Here is a 22339-nt window from a genome sequence, read left to right on the forward strand (position 1 = left end):
TCCAAGGATTGATCCTTCTTTGTCTGTGAGTATTCTTGACATTGTAGGCCCCCAAAACACTTCTAAGGGCCTCCTGTAAAGCCAAAGTACTAGCTATGTCCCTGTTGGGATTTTAATACTTTAACAGGCATGCAATGGAGTGGCAAATGTACAAAAAACTGTGAAATTAAATTAAAAAATATATATAATTAGTTTTGTTGGTCAGTTATGACCCGAACCCCTGGTTTTGTGTGTGAAAGATATTTTGCCGGTCGTAGGCAGCAATATGTACACCTTCCATTTTGATGCAGAACTAAAAGTTTGGATGGAATACAGTCACACAGTGGAGAGCTCCAAGCCTGTGCTACAATAATGTTTTTCTGTAACTTTCTCACTCCGGAAAGAGGTGAGGATGGTTCCCATGGCGAATACAGGACACACATTCCACTGGCTGCCTGTCACTGCTGCAAATGGAAAGAGTGGGAAGTAAAGATAATGGGGGACAGGGAGAGGAAAAGGCCAAGTCATTATCAGCTGTTCTACTGAAATAGCGAACAGCGATCTCCGCACCTGTTAGAAAGAGGCTGTTAAAGACTGTTTACATAGGGAGCTTCTCCTCATATTCCTTACTCCCTTATCTCTCTGCATTTGCCACTTGAATTATTTATATCCTTCTGCTCATATACAGCAGAAGCTCCCTAAACTTATCAACCTCTCTTAAAGACTCCGGAGGCAAGGGGACATTAAGTTCTCTGGTATTTCAGGTCTTGAGGGCACGAGCCACGTTAAGCAATGTTGGCCATGCAGATTTGGTCTCTATTTAGTTATTTGAAAAAACAAACTGTGTGTGTGTGTGTGTGTGTGTGTTTGTTTGTTTGTTTTTTGTCAAGCCTAAATGAGCTCTGTCTTGGAAGTCAGGAAGATTTTCAGGATCTGACTGAATAGCAGAAGGGGCTGAGAGATGTATTTAGAGATACTTCTATACACTGATCGATGAATGAGCCCCATGTACAGTTCAGTGCATAGGCTTGGCTGAATGACCATGTTTTGATAGGAAAGTGTTTTAACTGTTGTGGTTCAGAACTGTTGATTGACCAGACCTAAACGATTATCGTTGAGTATATGGCCAGCATTAAAGGCTGATTTTTACATTTCCATTCAAACCATGTTTTTCAGAAGGCAGCCTAGGTGCTTGTCAAGGGCCCCTCATGTCCCAAAGGGCCCCATAAATATATCCTGGTCATTCAAAATGTTCCCAGTGGAGCATTGTGTGACTACCCCATGACATCACATAGATGAGCCTACACTCCCAAAGTCACTTTTGACAGGATAAAAAATGCTTAGACACACAAAATGGTTTCATCCACTTTATGTGGGCAGTAAGTTTACTTTAAATGTGACACAGGTATTAAGCCTACTTCCAATAGACCTAGAGCCATTGTACGCAATGCCGATGTTCACGCAGCTGAGCATTTATCGCTAGAGATGTGCAGGCTCTGATTTACTGATTTCAAAGCAGGATCTTATTGGCTATCAACTGTCATGTTATTTGGGATAGCCAATAAGATAATGCTTTGAAATCAGAGTAAATCAGAACCTGCACATCTCTATTTATCGCTAAACTGTGCACGTGCTAAGGTACAATGAATGCTGCCTGCAATCAGCAGCAAAAATAGTGCTATGGATTGTTTGAGCATGGAGGGCCCTACACCAGTATCGTGCTTGGGGCCCCATGAGGTCTAAATCCTCTGATTTGGCTCTATCTGTAGGTTTCAGTTTATGCTAATGTTAAGCTTACAGTTAAGGTTTGGCACAGGTACAGATTTAACATGTGATTTATAATTGGAATTCTTACAGTACTCCTCTATTGGGTTAAAAAAGGTGTGGTGGTGGTGTGTGTGTGTGTGTGTGTGTGTGTGTGTGTGTGTGTTTTTTCGGTTCTTGGCCATGGACTTGAAAGAGAAGACTACTTCTGAAAACAATAGATGTTTTTATTTTATTGTGCTGACTGATCCTGTATTTGGAATGCATATAAAACCTATTCTTTGTCTTGGCTCTTGATGACCTTGTTATCACACTACCCATCGCACTGGTTTATATACCACATCTTTCCTCAGCAGTGATCATGTGATCATGATGTAGCTCATCGGTGATCATGTTGTAGATATTTATCAAGTCTGTGTGCGCGATTACCGATCTACAGCTTCTTGCGTTTCAGCTGCAAACCCGGAATAGGTTTGGTTAAGATGCAGCTGTTGTCTTATACAAAGCATCTCTGCTATGGATCATGCCCTATTACTGATGTTTCCAGTCGCTAGGGGAGAGATGATTTTCCTTCTGGATGGGTGTAATTGAAATATTTTACCTACTGGCGTTGAAGGTTCTGCTTGAATTTACAGCAGTACCTCTATTCAGGCAATGACCTTGAAGCTGGCCCTAGTATCAGAATGCTATTATTCCAACTAGTTGACTGATTGGAATTGTATTCTGGAAGCATTTTGGAGTAAACCACAATCAGCAGGTTGCTCCCACATTCCAGAAAATAGCAAAACCTAGCTGCCCAACTTGTGAAGAAAATCAAACTGTTCTGATTTATTTTATTTATTTTCCCCCAACCAATCGTTTTATTGTAGGCGGAACTGTCGCCCCCCCCTCCCAACTAAAGAAGTAGTTCCTTTTTACTGCCTGAGAGGGTCTGTCTTCTCTGGTGCTTCTAGTTGAGTCTGTTCTGCATTGAGATACAAACCAGACTGCTAGAAATACCACAGCAAACAGTGACATCCCAGGCAGGAAAGAGGATCTGCATCCATTTTTGAAAGGTGCATGGTGCTGAATGAACACTATAGATTATGTTTAACTTTCAAAGTGGCCATTGGAGGACATTAACCCCCCCCCCCTTTTTTTTTTTTTTTTTTTTTTAAATTTAAAAAAAAAAAAATGTTCAAACCATGCAAAGTAGGCAGACACTGTCTACGTCTGTGACAGCGCAAGTTGGAGCGAAGTTGGCTGGTGTGATGAAAAAGTTGCTTGGGTGTGTGGGACAGTGTTTTAGTTGGACAGACAAGTTGGATGGTTGGCATAAAGTTGGTCTGGTGTACGGCCAGTGTTGGTTTCTATAGCAATGATGTGTAAGAGCCAATATGTACCACGCATATGTAAAACATATTTAATTATTGGTGGCTCCAAAACTCTCTTGGATCCTATTGCCCTATAGCAGTGGTTCCCAAACTGTGTGCCTAGGCACCCTGGTGTGCCTCAGGACACTTGCAGGGGTGCCTTGGGTTGGTGGACCAAGATCAATTCATATTATTTATGGTCAATGTACCAGGCAAAACCAGTGCTGGTGGCTGCCAATCATAATATATGTGGACAAACAGAAGCAAATCCTGTCCCTCACCAGATAACTGACAAACACAATGTACTTAATTTAATATTTTTTTCCAGAATTTCTCGATAAGAAGCATTTGGCCTAGGGGAGCCTTGAAAATATTTTGATGCTCTAGGGCTCCGTGATTCAAAAAAGTTTGGGAACCACTGCCCTATAGTATTAGAACTTTTTCTGTACGGTAACCATTGGCTCAAAGCATCTTAAGAAATTGAGCAAAAACTATTAAATTGCGCTGACCTGCTTTCCTACTTCGGCTCAGTAATGTAGTGATGAGAAAGGTTGTGTTTTTGTTGGCAGCTGCCATCACTAGTTTTTGCCTATTGCGTTGATTTTTTTAAATAATTTGATTTGTGTCATAAGCCGCATACCCATGGCATCCCTGCACTTGTGCTGCACCGCCCAGTTTGGTGAACCATTGGTGTGTATCACTCAAATCTTTGTCCGTAAAGATGGGCACCAAACAGGGCACTTCTTGCAACTAGGATAGTACTCTATATGGCGCTTATTAAATTGTTTCAGTAATAATGGTTTGAATTGCATTACATTTGTGTAACGTTCTAGAAGAACAAGCTCCGTATCTTGATTGTGTGTGTGTGTGTGTGTGTGTGTCTATATATAGTGTTCTGGATTTTTAATTCTGCCTCATTATGTACAGGTGATAGTAAAGAAAAGTCTTTTCCGATACAAAACCTGTAATTTCAAAGGCTGTTCTTCCTCCCTCAGGGTTACAAAATCTAAAAACCTGCTCCAAATATCTAACCGCTTTGTTGCAATAGAGATTTTTTTTTTCTTCCTTTTTTCTCTCTTAAAAGACCAACTGACATTGTAAATCAATTATCACTCAACCGAAACCAAAGCTGAAGGCTGGTTACCTGCCAGGGTTGCATTTTTACTAGATTTTATTTATTTATTTATTTATTTTCCGCCTTCTTTGTATAGCCTACAAAACAACGTAAATGTCTATCCGGAGGTTCCACCGACCCCATATCCATTTCTGCTTGTCTGTGGTTGAGGGTGTATTTCATTGACTTCCACAATGCACGCTTTTTCTATTGATCATAGGTAACTGACCGAATGATCTCAAGTCTGTCTACTGCAAAAAATAGATAAATTGATGATGCCTCAAGCAGGTGGGATTTTCCGGCACTTTTATCTTTGCATCTATTAATATGGCTGTTAAACTTTAGTAAATATTTCTCAAACGATCACTTGTTGCCTCATGGAAGATATTTGCAAAATTCTGTAGGTTCTGCGCCTATCCTTATGAAATATTGACTCTGTTAAAATGTATTTAGGACTTGTCCACAAAGTAGAGTTTCTCCTTTATATTGGGGGGGGGGGGGGGGGGGGTAGGGCATGTGCAAAACCTTGGATAAAAATAATTGCCCAATTGGCTTTAAATTACAGGCTGTTTGAAAAATGTCAGGAGCTGATTGGTTGGTACTTTTATCTTCCTCCCTGCATTATGTGCAGGGAGTGGGCATCCGTAAATGTGCTCCTTGTGGGGGGGGGGGGGATTCATTTTTCCTAACATAAGTATTTACTAATAACTCAAATATTTCCTACATTCTTGCTGGGTTTTATGCATAAAATGAAGATGGAGAACTTTTTGTAGTTTAAACCATTTTAACCCCATGGTTACATTAATGTAAATGGGCCGCCTACTATTAGAGTACTATACTGTAGCCTGCAGAAATGTTTAATATAATGGTAGCTGGCGCTGACCTTTCTTGTTTCTGTATGAATAGGACATTCACGCTTTTCCCCAATCTGAACCCTTAACTCTTTTATATCTGTAAATGCAGAACATTCTTTCCATTGTTTAAGGGTCCTTGTTTTTGACACTATTTCCCACACACTCTTGATCCTGGACATGGGCCCTGGAGTTCTAGACTCGGCTGTCGCACACAAAGGGGCTACTAACACATGTCAAAACGTCTGTTGTCCTACGATTGTTGGCCGGATAGTGCGAGCGTCTGACTTGCTGCCAGCTTGTTTTACACGAGTCGGCCCAGAGTCCCATTCTTGTTCATTGGTATAGTATATTAGTAGGTGGTATATGGTTCTTATGCATATTTAAAAAAAAAAAAAAGCAAAATGAGGTGTACTATTTTTTTATTTCTTGCAAATTTGAAACCCATAGCTTCTTTTTTTTTTTTTTTTTTTTTTTTATCCTATCCCCGGAATTGTGTTTGTTTGTTTTTTTTTTTTTTCTGTCTTTTATGCTTAATTAGATTGTATTTTTGTTCTGACTTATGTAGTTTATCAACTTCTTTTTTTTATTTTCCCTTGAGGCGGGATAACAAGCAGTTTGTGTAAGGTGCTCTCTTTGAACATCCTCCCTCCCAAGTATAGGTAACCTGGATCCTGACTCCATCCATTTAAACCATAGTTTCCTGAATCTGGGATTTGTCAATCTAAAACACTTAAGATTATTTATTTTTAACCATGAAATAGAACCCTGGTGAAGTGCAATGGGTGGTTGGCGGTTTGCTCATTTTACACTAGGTAACAGCGTATAGGTTGTGGAAGGAGAAGTTATTCAACAGAATTGCCCATCTTTCCCTGGGTATTCGAGCTTGGGGTTTTCATGTTGGTGGTGTTTAGTATTTGTGGCTAGGTGCAACAAACTCATGGGGGGGGGCGGTTCCAACCGTTTGGGAACAGAAACTGACCTTCTGAAACATTTGCAGACTTTATTACAATACAAATCGTTTTATTGATATACAATATCTTTTTATATCACCTAAAGAATATAATAAAGGACAGTTGACTTATTTTGTTAGTACATAATATGCATTCATATTACAATAGCATTCTACCTAGTGTGTTTGCTCTGGAAAGAATACTGCTTACTAGAGAACAATCAGAACCTGCAATTGTTCTAGCTGTGTGCGGACCTGTGAAATAATGCTGAAATACTAGTCAGTCTGAGAAGCTGCAATATATCCCTTCTGTGGAATGTATAAAAATTCTTTCTCACCTCTCCACTACCCCCTGGATACACCATTACTTTGACCTAATCCCTTTTCAAGAGACAGCCCCAGTCTCAATCTGCCTCCTTCGCTCGCTTGTGTATATTGTGTTTCAGTTTTGTTGGAAGTTGCTGGCAAGCAGCGTTTCCTGATACATTTTCACACACTAAGTCACCTCCGTTCATGGCTAAGGGTCAGCGGGTCAATTCGGAGCTGCTGAAACAACAAGGTGCCTTAGCATGTACCAACAGCCTCTACTACACGTGATACTGTTTTACAAATACTCTCCTCAGACATACTGCTGGAGTAAAGTGCTCCTAAATTCTCTTCAAAGGAACCTGTATATAGTAAAGGGTAAAAAGCTAACACAAATGTTCACTTTTGTGGCCTTTCAGATACAATTGCACAAAGTTTTGCAGGGAAATCAAATGTATTTCAAGGATCAATATTGTGGAGTCCAGGTTTTTCCAGCTGATGATGGAACACAGATGGCAGAGATGGTCTACCTCTCATCTAGTACACCTGGCCATCGTACCATACCTTTCCAACATGACCCATGTCAGGAGGGACACAATGCTCTGTTTCTGGACTTCCCTGGTAATGTATGATTGCCGTCACCTGTTTTAAAAAGGTTAATTGATAAGGCAAGTACTTCACCACAGGTGACAGCAGTCATACATTACCAGGGAAGTCCAGCATTGTGTCCCTCCTGGAGAGGGTCATGTTGGGAGGTATGTCGTACAGGTGGCATCACTGGTTGCGTTTTCTCTGTCCTCTGTTACATGATGATGACTGCATGCAACCTTCATTTCTACACCATTTGATGATGCACAAGCATGTTTGTGCCTGTACAAAGGAGCAGTCCATGTTTCTAATCCTGGCAGTCAGTACTGTGACAGGTCGTTAGTTTCTGATCTGTGCCAGCCTCCTCATGTGATGTCACACCAAGGCATACCAACACACCAGGAAGAAGCGCAGTGCCCGGGGCATCTTTTGGCTCTGCTCACTGCTGGGCTCCAATGTTGGTCACCCTGCAAGTCAAATGAAAAAGCTTTGGGCACAAATGTGCTATCCCTGTATGTAGCACAAGTTACAGCCCTGATCTCAGTCCTGCAATTGAATGCCCAAACTATTGGATTACGACACCTGATGGTTGCAAAAATTTGTTACTGATTTTGCAGTCCCTAATCCAGGGGTTCCCAATCTTTTTTGAATCACGGCACCCTAGAATATCAGATTTTTTTTTCACGGCACCCCTATGCCAAAACAAAATTAATTAGATTGGGTTTATATACGATTCCTAGGGTCAGTTATGTGGTAAAGGGCAGGATTTGCTTCTGTTTGAAAAAAGAAGAGAAGAATGTCCCTTTGTTAGGTGCACCTAATAGAAAGAATCTAAAATATAACTTTTATTTATTACATTTATAAAAGGCTGCGATACTTTAAAACCATATAACAGACAAGGGTGGGTAAACACACATAAAAATGGGGTGGCTGGCAGGTGCTTGCTGATAAGAGCTGGAATATACTGATTTGATTATATCTGCAAGGATGGTAGTGTATAGGGCAATATTCGACCAGTATTATCTCTGGTGCTTGATATAGCTCGGCTAATGAGTCTGGCTGGTTGCCCTATTAAATTGACAAATATGTGCTCAGTTACACTAACACAGTTGCCGTGTTTATGCTAATCACTGGCAATGATATAACACTGAACTGCAGCTAAGGTGATTAAAGCTCTTCCTATATGTCTGCTATTATATCAGACAGACCTGGACACACATAGATCCGTGTGTGGTAGGAAGGTAGTGAGGGTATTGCTGTATTAAATAACGCCCAATCAGCAATAATACCCCTATGTACTAGAGTCCCAATGAAGGGTACCACTAGTATGAGCACAAGTGGACTGTAAGCCCTAACAAGGGCTATCGAGTCTGGACACTGCTACACATCAATCAAAATGCATTGTAAAGAAAATAATAAATCTATCAGCAAGACACTGCTGCCTGCACACCGCTAGCCGGCGCGCTTCGCAGTTAAGCTTCCTCAGGGCCAACCTGCCTGTGGGGCTGTGAGGGTTTATGTACCATATGTTTAATTGTATGGCCAATCAGAGCACTCGCTAATTTGGCACCAAAACGGCGCTAATGGGACACATGCACCAATCCAATTTAGGTATTGCAGCACACCTCCAAAGAGGCTGGAGTGTCTGACATAGTCATCTGTGTGTGGCCAATGAGTGTCCCCTCTTGGTGGGTGTGTAGCCTCCGCAACGGATGTGTACATCCGTTGCCGTGGTAACCCGCCGGGTAGAGGGGGAGGCTCTTGGTCCAAAGCCCGTGCGTGCCTGATGTGCGTAGTCGTCAGGCTCATACAGTGTGTGTATACGTCCGTTGCCGCGGCAACCCGCCGGGCAGACGGAGGAACAATCCTGTTGCTGGGACGTTGTGACGTTCACGCGTCACCAGTGTCTCCGCGCTATTATGATGCGCATTGCGTTGCCGTGGCAACCCTGGTCTGCAGCTATCTGAACGCGTTCAGATCATGTTATATGCTGACATGATGCCTTATCAATGTGTCGACGTCCTGCAAGCCGGTAATGGGTGTGATTCATAACACAGTGATAGATTAACTCTCCGATTGCTTGGAGGGGGGACTCTGTCTGTTTAGTAGGGGATGGCATATATGTATCTTTTAACAATAATAGCCCACATTACGGGAGTGTAATGTATATTGATTGTAGGGTCCAGAACAAACCGCCTTCTATTAAATTTGTAAACTATCCATGTAATCAATTATCAATTTATCAGGGAAGTGGTAAATGTATGGGTGAAATGGCCCATATGGCATCTGCCACTCCAATAAAACAAAGAAAAGGAGAAAGAATGTGTATCGTGTCACTGTTTTGCCCCGTCGACATGTAGAGTGTGGTGTGTCGATCTTACAATATAAAAATATGTGATACCATTGGGCAGGCTGTGTATGAGCCTGGTCATAGTATTAAGGAAATATACACTGCAAAGACAAAAAGGTGAACATCTAAAAAAATGAAAAAACACACTCATACACAAACATAAAGTGAAAAAATGAAAATCCTGCAGTTAAAATAAAGTGAATAAGTGAATAATGACCGTAAAGGTCAGAATATCCCCAATCACACGGGAACATTATGTGAGGGAAATATAAGTCCTACAATGAGGAAGGGATAAGTGGTGACCACTATGGTCAGAAAAGTCAGAAAAAAGTATCTGAAGGTGTCCACCTAATTAGGGTATGTGGAATATGGGGTGATAGTGGGTAAGGTCCAAAAGGATTCTAAAAGAGGGAGCCAAAAATGGTGTTTAAGAGTATTGGGTGAGGAAAAATGAGGTGAGCATATTGGTATTGAATTATAAAAGTGATAGTAGATGAGATTGAATATAAAGTAATTGGATCTTATGGTGAGGCGGATTGTCCTCCAATGGTTGTTTAGACCTATTTAGATGATATAGATGTTGGATGATAGATATATATATAATTCGTAACGACAGGCCAACAACATCTGGATTGTCTGGATCCCTAGTCATGATGGTGAAAGTGTGTAACTCGCTGGTGCGTGCCAGACATAAAGGATCCCCTTCTGTAATAAAATTGTGTCCTTATGTACATCCACTGGAGTCTAAATACCATAGGTCATGGAGCTTTACTTCCATGGTAAGTGGGTGTTTATTCATATCAGGGTACTACTATTTGTATGAACTCCTTGGATATAACATATCTGTTGTCATATGGTTGACACTTTTTGAGGACATTGGTTCACATAAGGTAAGTACATTGTTGTCTCTGGTGGTGTGTTATTACGTGCATGTACCCGATGGGGAAATCAGACACCTCTGTTGATGTCATTAGGATCAAAGTGGAGCTCTGTGTCAAAGAGGTAAGTGTCCTTTTGTCCCTGGTGGTATGCTGTAACATGTGTGTATCCAAAGGAGAGATCATACACCTCTGATGATGTTGTTTGGGTCAGGATGGAACCCTTTGTCAGAGAGGGGTACAGCTGTTCATAAAAATGCGGAGTAGCTATTTTCCTCATTAAGACCTCTGGGTACCATTGTGTCCATCATGAAGATCATCCTAGTTTCACGTTTAAGCAGTTCGGTGTCCAAGTCCCCTCTCCTGATGCCCAGGTCAACTTGCAGCATGCCATAGGCCTGTAGACCTGTCGGTTGGCTACGATGGTATTTGTAGAAATGCCTGGCGATGGGGGTAAGGACCTTCATTGCCCGTTTATCCCTTTCGGCATTCCTAATGCTTGCAAGGTGTTCGAGGATCCTCTTTTTCAATGGCCTTATGGTCTTGCCAATGTACTGTTTATGACATGGACACTCCAGGTTGTAAATCACACCCGCCGTGTTACAGTTGATATATTGCTTAATTTGACTAGTGTGTCCATATCTGTCTGTGTAGTCATGTTTCGTGATCATTGTTGAACAGGCTTTGCATGACCCACATTTAAATGAGCCTTTCCTCTGGTGTATGGGTTTATTAATCTTTTCCATATGGCTTTGGACCAAGATATCCTGGAGGTTTCGGCTTCTCCGCCAGCTGAGTTGAACCCTGTCATCTAGGATGTCTGCCAGATCCGGATCAGTTTTGAGAATGTGTATGTGCCTGTTAAGGATATTTTGCACCTGTCGCCATTCCTGGCAGAATGTGCCAATGAAACGTACCGTGTTATCGGCTGGGTCAGTGTTAGTGGGTGGTTTGGGAACTAGAAGCTGTTCTCTCTTGTAATCCCTCGTATCATTAAAGGCCTTTCTCACACTTCTCTTACTGTATCCTCTGTCTGTTAATCTAGTGCTGAGTTCGCCGGCTCTCTTTTTATAAGTCTCAGCCTTGGAGCAATTCCTTTTCGTTCTTAGGAATTCTCCCTTGGGGAGTCCCTTAATGACTGGCGGAAAGTGGGAGCTGGTGCTGTGTAGTAGGGAATTAGTTGATGTTTCTTTGCGGAAAAGATCCGTTGCAAGTGAGCCATCTTCTTCAACAGTAATGCGTAAGTCTAAGTAATTGACTCCTTGTTTACTCATCTCATATGTCAGATGTAAATTGAGATGGTTGTTGTTGAGGATGTTGATAAATTCCACAAACAGATCTTTCTCTCCCTCCCATAGGATAAGGAGGTCATCTATGTATCTGACCCATAATAGTACGTGGTCAGTATACCGTTCATTGCTTTCGCTGAAAACAACTTCCCTCTCCCACCACCCCAGGTACAGGTTCGCATACGTGGGGGCACAAGTACTCCCCATCGCAGTCCCCCGTACCTGGAGGTAGAATTGTTCGTTGCAAACGAAATAGTTCTTGGTCAGAACAAACCTAAGTAGCTTGATCAAGAGGTCCTGAAAGTCATCATCCTTCCCCATCCTTAAAAAGTATTTCACTGCTGCCAGGCCGTATTGGTGGTGTATGCTCGTGTACAAACTCTCAACGTCGCATGTGATTATCCACGTGTCTTTGCTAATGACAACATCTTGGAGTTTGTTGAGCACCTCCATAGTGTCACGTACGTACGAAGGAAGTGTTAGTACGTGTTCTCTAAGATGAGCATCAACGAACTGGCTCGCTCTCTCAGTGAGACTGCCAATACCGGACACTATGGGGCGGCCTGGTGGTGTACTTGCATTTTTGTGTACTTTGGGGAGGAGGTAGAGGGTAGGAATTCTAACCTCTTTGACATGGAGGAAGTCAGCCTGTGTTTTGGTGATGGTACCCATATGTGCTGCTTCCTGGATCATGTTAGAATAAAGGGACAAGAAATCATGTGTAGGATTAAAGGTGAGTTTTTTGTAACACGTTGTGTCGCCGAGTTGTTTATGTAACTCCGCAATATAGAGGGTACGTGACCACAAGACTATATTGCCCCCCTTGTCGGATGGTTTCACAATTGTGTCATCCCAACATTTGATTTCATTGAGGGCTCTCCTCTCTTCACGACACATATTGTTTTCGAAATGATAAATGTGTTTATCATTTTCCAGTTGGTCCAGATCTTTACTCACTAGATCTATATAGGTTTTGACCACTGGACAGGTTTGAAATTGTGGGCAAAATTTGGACTTTCTCTTGAGTTTCGGTGGATCTGGACGTGTTGAATGAATCCCCTCCAGAACTCCTATGTCAACTTGTCCCTCCATTTGTAACTCCTCAAGGATATTGATAATGTTCGCATCCTCACTATTTAAAGCGACAGTTTCATCCTCGCTATTAGGGAGTAGGGACTTGGGGCTGGATTGGGGATTGGGCAGATGTTGGCTAGTATTGTCTAGCGCCTGAGTTCTTGTACAATAGAATTTTTTCAGCAGTAATTTACGTCCATACAGATTAAGATCTTTTTCTGTATCAAATCTATTAAAAGAGCTTGTTGGAGAAAAAGACAACCCTTTCTGTAGCACCTTAGTTTGTATGTCTGTAAGGGTATGTGACGAGAGATTTATTATCTTAAGGGAGTCAGATTCTGATATTATTTCCTGTATCTCTGGAATTCCCTGTGGTCCTCGCGCCACTCTCTCATGGGTCTTTTTCTTCTTCTTCCCCCTCCTTGTCCTGGGGTGTCCCAGCCTAGACGATCTCTGGTGTCTCTGGGACTCACCCCTAAAAAATTCCTCTGTGTGGTTCTAGAGGTCAGCTCGGATGACTCGTTCTCTGATGAGTCCACGTCAGAGGTGCTGTAATTGAGGGGGTTATGTGAGGGGGCTCTTTTGTTTTGTATAGTGTTCCACCTATAGACCTTGTTGGTCCTAAAGTCCTCAATATCTCTTTGTAATTTGTTCTTTTTCCTACTGATGGTTTCTTTTTCCATGCCCTCAATTTCAACTTTAAATTTATGATAAGTGTGTTGAAATTTCTCTAACCCTTCAAAGTCCTTAAGTTTCGCACTTAGTCTGGCGATTTCTGTAGCATGTCTGTCCAACATTATTTTGTCATGTCTGACCAATATCTCTATCAATTGGAGGGAGCAGTGTGTTAATGCTTTTTCCCAATCAAGTTTTAAAGTCTCATCCGCTAGCTCAAAAGAGGGGAAGACACGTGGTCTCAAACCCCGAGGTGTTATCTTTTGTTTCAGGTAGCTCTCTGATGTCATTTTGTTCCAGAAATTCTTGGATTGTTTAATGAGTACAGATTTTAATTGGAACAAGTCATTAAGCCAGTCCTCCTTCGAGGTGTTAATATGGGAGATGTCTGTTGTTAATAACGATTCCATACATTTCTGTAAGTTTGTCTGCCTATTGGATAATTCCTGGCTCAGACTGAACACGTTCTCTCTGCTATTTTCTGCATTAGACATCGTGCTGTGATGTAATGGGTTATATAGGATTTAAAGGATGCAACGTGCCAACACAGTCCCTAGGTCAGGTTGTATGTAACAGTTATAAAGTTACAGTAGATATCGAAATAACATATGTATATCGATCCGTGCTGATCTCCCAGAAAGTGAGTTTAGGGGGCTCACCATACATATGTAATCAGGAAGGGAGGGGGTTTTGGGGTGATCGCACAGGACTAAGAAGTAAGAAGGACCCCTCTATACAAATGATCAAAAATGTAGATACGAGTAGGGGTGTGCTACCTTAGGACAAGATGAATGGACTAATGAAAAAAGAAGAGAAGAATGTCCCTTTGTTAGGTGCACCTAATAGAAAGAATCTAAAATATAACTTTTATTTATTACATTTATAAAAGGCTGCGATACTTTAAAACCATATAACAGACAAGGGTGGGTAAACACACATAAAAATGGGGTGGCTGGCAGGTGCTTGCTGATAAGAGCTGGAATATACTGATTTGATTATATCTGCAAGGATGGTAGTGTATAGGGCAATATTCGACCAGTATTATCTCTGGTGCTTGATATAGCTCGGCTAATGAGTCTGGCTGGTTGCCCTATTAAATTGACAAATATGTGCTCAGTTACACTAACACAGTTGCCGTGTTTATGCTAATCACTGGCAATGATATAACACTGAACTGCAGCTAAGGTGATTAAAGCTCTTCCTATATGTCTGCTATTATATCAGACAGACCTGGACACACATAGATCCGTGTGTGGTAGGAAGGTAGTGAGGGTATTGCTGTATTAAATAACGCCCAATCAGCAATAATACCCCTATGTACTAGAGTCCCAATGAAGGGTACCACTAGTATGAGCACAAGTGGACTGTAAGCCCTAACAAGGGCTATCGAGTCTGGACACTGCTACACATCAATCAAAATGCATTGTAAAGAAAATAATAAATCTATCAGCAAGACACTGCTGCCCGCAGGTATGTCGTACAGGTGGCATCACTGGTTGCGTTTTCTCTGTCCTCGTTACATGATGATGACTGCATGCAACCTTCATTTCTACACCATTTGATGATGCACAAGCATGTTTGTGCCTGTACAAAGGAACAGTCCATGTTTCTAATCCTGGCAGTCAGTACTGCGACAGGTCGTTAGTTTCTGATCTGTGCCAGCCTCCTCATGTGATGTCACACCAAGGCATACCAACACACCAGGAAGAAGCGCAGTGCCCGGGGCATCTTTTGGCTCTGCTCACTGCTGGGCTCCAATGTTGGTCACCCTGCAAGTCAAATGAAAAAGCTTTGGGCACAAATGTGCTATCCCTGTATGTAGCACAAGTTACAGCCCTGATCTCAGTCCTGCAATTGAATGCCCAAACTATTGGATTACGACACCTGATGGTTGCAAAAATTTGTTACTGATTTTGCAGTCCCTAATCCAGGGGTTCCCAATCTTTTTTGAATCACGGCACCCTAGAATATCAGATTTTTTTTTCACGGCACCCCTATGCCAAAACAAAATTAATTAGATTGGGTTTATATACGATTCCTAGGGTCAGTTATGTGGTAAAGGGCAGGATTTGCTTCTGTTTGTACACATTTTATGATTGGCAGCCACCAGCACTGGTTTTGCTCATAAATAATTAACCAATAATAATTTGAGTTGGTCCTGGACCACCAACCCAGGGCACCCCTGCATGTGTCCCGAGGCACCCCAGGGAGCCACGGCACACAGTTTGGGAACCACTGCCCTAATCTAATCCTTTTGGATGTTTTGTTTCTTCAGTGTGACAAGTGGTTGGAGATGCTGCAAAGAGACATATAGTGCACATAGGGGTTGATTCAATTTAGCACACTGTAATACCCCTTTCAGACAGAAAGGTCTGAAAATCCCGGCAAATACACAGCATTTCAAATGCCGTCTCATTTTGCCGGGAGCAGCCTGACCCCCCCCCCCCTTCACACAGAAGAATAAATGACCGGGTTCAAAATTTCTACCCGGTAATTTGCTGAATAACACTGGTATTTCTTCTGTGTGAAAGGGTCAACCCGGGTCATAAATCCCGTGTCCTCGACCCTGGTCAATTCCAGGGTCGGATACATGGGATTTACGACACGGGTGTGCCCTTTCACACAGAAGGACCCGCGTATTTAATGAAATTCCCAGGTGGAACTGCTTCACCCGGGTATTTCATTTTCTGTGTGAAAGAGGTATAAATAGCGCCGTGAGGAAGCTCCCAGAGCTATTCAAATCTGCAAAGTCCAGCTAGCTGATTTCTTTTCCCCAAGACTGGTACGAGCAGAAATCTGTCAAAACTAGGTCAGAATGCTGTTTTGTGCACTTAAATCAGAGAATGCTGATTTCTCTTCACTGAACACTTGCAAGTAACCTGCACTTATTTGAATAGCTTTGGGATCTTAAACATCCCCCCCCCCCCATCTTTCTCTCTTCCCCCTGATATGACCCTTGAATTGAAATGCTGTGCACCACCTGCTTACTGTGGTGACCTTCTTCTATCAGCTTACCTGGAATACTCCTGTCCTGTTGGGACAGCATGACGTTAATGCAAAAACTAAACGTGCCCATACACGGTACAGATGCCGGGTATGAGCGCAAAGTATGTGCTGTACATATTTTTTTGCACTAGATTGCATTTCAAAACGTTTGCGATGCGATCATGTCCAAATTGCAAACAATAATTGTACTGTGTGTGTGTGTGTGTGTATATAAGCACAATGAGACAAAAGGAAGGCATAACCACACAGGCCCACTGTCCCTCTTATGATTTCATCAACTACTGATGCTAATTTTATTTCTGTTAGTAAACCTAGAAAGGTGAATAATTAACAATGTCATTATTTACAGTGTCCACCATGTGCATATTCAGGCCTGTGTTGGCATACACTGCACGGATAAGTACTTGTGATTGCATGCAGAAAGAAGCACTGTGCATCTGCAATGGTTGTTTGTAGTTGGTCATGCATTCCGTCATGGTGTCATCCGACATCACTTAGGGCTTTTTTAGAAATACAGTAGTCCAACACAGATTAAATATTTGTCCTTTGCAAATTATATGGGCTGGATGTACTAAAAGTTTTCTGGCTTTAGGCTCATTTCCCATTGTGTACTAATCATCCCTGGACTCTGGGGGCTTTAGTGGGAGGTAACACCAGCTTGTTGCTGGTGTTACCCTTGAGAAGCCTTTGTGCTTCTTTCTGCATTGTGCTTTTGAGAGCGATCTGAATTCCCCCCCCCCCCCCCTCCCCAATCCTGCCTCACTCTGCGCATGTGCAGATGTCTTCCAGGTCCTAAACCCAAAAGTCCAGTTACCTTCTCCTTCAGAGTCCTGCGATGGAAATAAAAAGCTTGGCACCAAATTTCAACTTTCTTCTGGTGGCCAATTAGGATGAACGTGTGTCTCTGGGAGACCATATTCAGATGGGTGCATCTAATTTACATAGGGCTGGTGCCACTTACACAGGTGCTGTGTTTTTTGCGTTGGATGCTAAAAGTGGGTGTCTCTGTCCTTGCACGGATGTACACTAGGGAAGCGACACTAACATAGTCAGACATGACTATGGTATAAAAGTAGGACACTGTTGTGTCTTTGAGCAGGTCTATTGTTTAGCAGTGTTCCTCTCGGAGTCTGTTGTGGGGCTTGGTGGCTGTATCCGTGTATAGGCTGATGTCCCCAACAATTACTTACTGTATTTTATGGATCTCCTAGAACTTACCAGGTTTTAATGTACACATGGGACAGCTGCTGCCTCCATGCTAAGCGGCGGGCTGAAGCATGATCGCTCAGCACATCTCGTGGCAAAAGTGATGCACCCCCCGATTCTGATTCTGTTCATTGGCAAAACCCCCACAATCTAGCAGGAAAGACTGTGCAATCAGTTTTTCCCTGCAGGTGATGGTGATGTGTGGGACCATGCGTCGCTGGGGGGGCATACACACGGAGTGATCCATGCTCATTTTCTAAGCCATCTAGTCAGATAGCTTAGAAATGGGGCTGAGATTGCGCCATGTGTATGCCCCATTTAGACTCTCTTCACATAAGTGTTAATCTGTATTTATAATCTGTCTTGGAGGACAGTGGTTCATTCTAGTCGGTCTGTATCTCCCGTCGCTGACACCGACTGGGACTTTTCTAGACTATTTTGAGTGCTATGAAATGAATTTATCTCTCTGGTGCTTGAAAAGAGGGGAGACCAAGATATTAGGCATTCACTCTGTGCTTTCCTCAAAATATGTAGACTAAGACAATGAGGCTTAGCTTGCTGCCGGCTAAATGCATCAATAGACTTAAATGTGGGTCTTTTTCATGTCTGCCTATGGTCTTCTGTGGGGAAAATACTGACCACAAGTGATTGATCCCAGTTTTTGTTGTGTGTATTATAAATGGTTGTATTGTTAAGTCTTTGGATTATAATTTCCTGTACCTCACTGTGCCTCTGCAATGGTGTCCTGGCTGTATCTTCTAATTCTACAGTGTAATATGACTTCTCAAAATCACTATGGTGTCAGTTGTGTCGTGAAGGGCCCACAGGGGAAATGAAATAGTAGAGGTCCTTGCTTAGGGGTGTGGCCAACAGCCACCGAGGCTTGTCTAATTATTAAATGGTGCATGGTCTGGGCCCCTTGATAAATGCAATGTAGTAAAGTAAATACAAGATCATGCATATATTAGCAGTATCCAGCCACGCATTGTAAATACATCATAAGTCTGTGCAGTATAACAGAATACTGAATAATGTATAATTCAAGTGCACAGTGTGGAACCTCTTCCCTAGAAGAGGGGGAGGGCTCTCAGTCATTGGGGCCCACGAGAGGTTTCCCCTGTGGGCTAGCCCAGCCTAGGGTGTCATTGTTTTACAGCTATTGCATTTGACTTTGGTGGGTTCACTCACTGTCTTTCTAGTAATGGGTATAGTGTCTCTTCTTTAAAAGCAAAGTAGTGGTTTCTGCATCCTTTTCTTTCTTTTTTTTTTTTTTTTTTGTGACTCCTATTGCACTCGTTATCACGCCAGTGATGTGCAGGTGTTCCATACCTTTGAACAATGATTCTTTCATATAGGCCTTCTGAGTCAAGGTGGTGTTAGGGCATAAGAAACCTCTCCTCCTCTTCCTTTGTGTAATCATGATAGAATGTTTAATAGAATCCTAAATTGTTCTGAAAGCCACGCATAAAGGATGTGCTGCCTTATTTTTTAATTTTTTTTTATTCACTTTTTGAGTGTGAGCTATATTGGAGGTGTGTTTTGCAACAGAGGTTTTTAATTATTTTTTCTATTTCTGATGACCTTTTTATAAATGTATTTGTTTTGTATTCTTTAGGCATTACTTCTGTGGCCAATCTCGGGATCGCGGGATCCCGGGATTTGGCCTAAAAAAGTCCGGGATTTCAATCCTGGGATTGGAGAATCCAATTTCGGGATTAGACTGCGCATGCACAGTCTAATGCCGGGCAGCGTCTGAGCACTCGCTCAAACGCTGCCCGGCTGTTCCCGTAAGCTGACCCGGCGTGCGGCCTGCGTAGCGTGACAGTAGAGGTCACGCTGCGCAGGCCACACGTCACCAGTGACCGCCGGCCTGCCTCCGCCTACCCGCCTCTTCTCCGCCGCCCGCCTGCACGCCAGCCTGCCTCCGCCCACCTGCCTGCTGTCTTCGATGGAGGTGCACTTGCCGGGAGGCACCGTGCACCTCCAAACCCACTCCCGGCCGCCCGCCCGCTCCCTTATGTAAGTAGATGTGCGGGTCGGCCGGGGTGGGTCCAATGCTAATAATGGGCTTTTTGGTTTGGATGCCGATCCCGGGATTGAGCATTTTTCAATCCCGGATCCCGGGATTGAAAAAATGCCCCGGGATTGGCATCCCTACTTGCGATGGTCTGATAAAGCTATATGCTTCTCATTGGCTGTGCTTATCACATAGGTGACTCACACAAATTAAACTTGTATGCACATCATTAATTAATGTGTGGGTGGCTACATACGAGCAATATAGGCACAATTTGTGCCCATCGCCTAGAGTTTATGCAGGATTGCTCTCTACGGCCTGTTGCAAGTGACCCACTCTGGTTGGCCGTACAGCACAGCCAATCAGGCTGTTTCATATGCAGAGTCATATGGTGTTATGTAGAATGGAACAAGATGTCGTTCATTAACTAGTCTAGTGTGTACATACAGGCAATCTGGCATGGTGCAGGGCCAAGAGAAGTGGCCTCCTCGACCGTCAACCCAATTGCCTGTCCTAGTGTGAGCCTGCCTGATGTTTTGGATTTGAAGCTATTATTATTATTATTTATTATTATTATTATTATTATTATTATTATTATTATTATTATTTTATAACTCAAACTTCTTGCAGGAGCTCTGTTTTTTTTTCTTGAGAAATATTTGGCCTGAAGAGGCTGTAAGGCCATAGAAAGGTTCAGTTTAGGGCCTTGAATGGCCCCTCCCACTTCTGTGTTCTCAGGTTTAAATGCGTTAGTGAAGTCAATGAAACGGTTCAGCCCTTTTTGAAGTGTTTGTTTTCTGGCTGAGTAACTGGGAATTTATCATTAATGAAATGTTTGTATTACAGGGTCTTTTATGAACTCCTGACCCAGCAAGTGAAAATCCCTTTCCCATTAGAAGCCTCGAACCATGACTGAAGAGATGGAGCGTCCTAGGAGTGGGCTTAGTGTGGCAAGCAGCGTAGCCACAACTGCCTCTGTCAGCCTCGGGTCAAGGGTGAGTGTAATTCTAAAAACTAGAAGACTACAAAGTAGTAATCCTACATATTTCTTCTGCATTCTGTTATTCTTAATCCCTTAATGTAAATCTGTATTTCTGATTTTCTTACAGACGCCAATATTTCTGTATTAATGGGGCTGATAATTTGCACACCCACATGGCTCTGGTCACACCCCCTTTTCAGTATAGGCCCTTGAACATATTCATCTCCAATACGTTTGAGTTACAATTTTTTTTTTTTTTTTTTTTAAACACAAATGTAGGACCGACATTACTAAAGTACACACATGTGTTTAGCAATATCACAAGTGTACAGGCTGTATAAGATTATTTTCTTTTTGTTCATCCCAAACAAATAGTCTTTTGAATTTTTAATTTTTTTATTTAGCATCAGTGATGGTTGCAAAACTCTCACACATGCAATCATTTATGAATCCTAAGAATGAATTGGTCGTTAATATTGTTATGAAATCTGGAGATTAACCCTTTTTCCTTTTTTTTTTTTTTTTTTCCTAGCCTTCAACCAGATCAATAAAACGAGTGCACACATTTGGAAAAAGGGAATATTCTATTAAGCGAGACCCTAACTCACCAGTGGTGATTAGAGGCTGGCTTTATAAACAGGTCAGTGAACTTGCATACTTGGGATCGGTACTTGTGTACTAGCACGGCGCCCATCGCATTGCATACCATAAGGCATGCGATGGTATGCGATGCGATGGCACTCTGTTATACAATTTTAAATTGTATACCATTGAATTGTATGCCATTCTATCGCATATACAATGGTATGCGATTTAAAATTGTATAAGAACCCTAAAGGGTTTTCCGATGTTAAAAGTGGCCCCTATAACTTAGATAAACGTGTTGGGTGCTTACTATGTTAAAAGCACCCCCACTATCAACGGCAACCCGAAGTGTGGCGAGCGCAGCGGTACGCGTCCTAAGACCTTTTTCATACCCCCACTATCCACGACGGTGTGGAGTTGAATTTATATAGTGTGGTGAGCCACCAAGCCCGAAGCGTGGTGAGGGGACGCGGAATACATGTAAAGTAATACGCGTCCGCTCGCCACGCTTCGAGCTCGCTGCGCTCGCCACACTATATAAATTCAACTCCACGCCGACGTGGATAGTGGGGGTATGAAAAGGTAGTAGGACTCTGGCTCGCCACGCTTCGGGTTCACGTTCATAGTGGGGGTGCTTATACAATTAAACATCGTATAGGGGGCTTATACAATTTTTAAATCGCATTGGGTGTATGCCATGTGATGCGATTATATGTTGTGCGACAAAATATCGTGGGCGCCGTGCTAGTACACAAGTACCTTGGGATCACTTTGGTTTTATCGAATATATAATTTATACAGAAATAAATCTAGTTTAAGTTCAGGACTACTGCATCTGTTATATTCATCTTCAGCAATGGTTCTAAAATAGTTAAATGTAATGCTTCAGTGTCCCACAAATACTTCTTGTTAGGGTTTATTGAGGAAAAGTCTTTAAGAACTGTATACAGGTACTCTGCTGCCCTCTAGTGTTGGATTTAAAATCACTTGTGCTAAATGTTTATTACTCTTTGCAGGCAAACATGGGGCCATGTAACAGGATTTATTTTAAATAAAGAATCCATTGTCCATAATTTGAGAATTGTTTTTCTGAAAGATGTCTGTCCTGTATTTCTTGCAGGATAGCTCAGGTCTGCGGCTGTGGAAGAGAAGGTGGTTTGTGCTGTCAGATTTCTGCCTCTTCTATTACCGAGGTAAATTGAAAGTTTTCAGATATTATATTGCTCGGTACACAGTAACGGATTCACATGGTGCCGTGGGAGAATGATCTAGTGCAGGGGTGAGCAGTAAGCGACCCTCCAGCTGTTGAGGAACTACTCATCCCAGCATGCCTTGCATCAGTTTCAGCATGGCCAAATAGCAAAACTCTAA

General features: G+C 42.4%; 1 protein-coding gene across 2 annotated transcripts in view; it reads left to right on the forward strand.

Moving 5' to 3' along the window:
• Nucleotides 1-22339, forward strand: part of LOC146042574 (pleckstrin homology domain-containing family A member 7-like) — a 74992-nt gene that overhangs the window by 28286 nt on the left and 24367 nt on the right. For both annotated transcript variants that reach the window (XM_083162628.1, XM_083162629.1), the window contains exons 2-4: nucleotides 20248-20396; nucleotides 20916-21023; nucleotides 22089-22161. In XM_083162628.1, the coding sequence (XP_083018754.1) occupies nucleotides 20310-20396; nucleotides 20916-21023; nucleotides 22089-22161 (268 nt within the window). In that variant the 5' untranslated portion in view covers nucleotides 20248-20309. The remainder of the gene's footprint in view (nucleotides 1-20247; nucleotides 20397-20915; nucleotides 21024-22088; nucleotides 22162-22339) is intronic.

The sequence above is a fragment of the Crinia signifera genome, chromosome 19 (genome assembly GCF_055691185.1).
Source record: "Crinia signifera chromosome 19, ASM5569118v1, whole genome shotgun sequence".
NCBI classification, from domain to species: Eukaryota; Metazoa; Chordata; class Amphibia; order Anura; family Myobatrachidae; genus Crinia; species Crinia signifera.